This window comes from Nestor notabilis, unplaced genomic scaffold, assembly GCF_000696875.1.
Source record: "Nestor notabilis isolate BGI_N333 unplaced genomic scaffold, ASM69687v1 scaffold18458, whole genome shotgun sequence".
NCBI classification, from domain to species: Eukaryota; Metazoa; Chordata; class Aves; order Psittaciformes; family Psittacidae; genus Nestor; species Nestor notabilis.
Window position 1 is genome coordinate 2,838 of NW_009939805.1, and position 282 is coordinate 3,119.

A 282-nucleotide genomic window follows, 5' to 3' on the forward strand; every position below is an offset into this window, starting at 1 on the left:
AGTGGTCGCAGGCCCCCTGTCCAGTGGACCTAACCCTCTCTGCCACGGCCAGAATACCCCTGGGTTCCACTGCATGTGCGCATCCTGCACCAGGGCCAGACGCTGCGGGAGGTCCATGCCAACATCACCATGGAGGTAAAGCCCTCTGTTCCCTCATTTGCCCCGGCAGCCGCAGTGCTGTCCATGACAGGGCTGAGCCGTGGCCCTGTGACTGCCCCTGGCAGGACCCCGACTTCGCAGAGGTGCTGAACGAGCTGTCTGCCCGCGAGCTGCAGTGGCTGG

At 64.9% G+C, this 282-nt stretch overlaps 1 protein-coding gene across 1 annotated transcript in view; it reads left to right on the forward strand.

The window, feature by feature from the left end:
• The window catches only part of CHRD (chordin), a gene marked incomplete at its 5' end in the record, with an annotated part of 6,488 nt that overhangs the window by 2,757 nt on the left and 3,449 nt on the right, over positions 1–282 (forward strand). The window contains 2 exons of the mRNA XM_010020060.1: positions 53–135; positions 225–260. Of these exons, the coding sequence (XP_010018362.1) occupies positions 53–135; positions 225–260 (119 nt within the window). The remainder of the gene's footprint in view (positions 1–52; positions 136–224; positions 261–282) is intronic.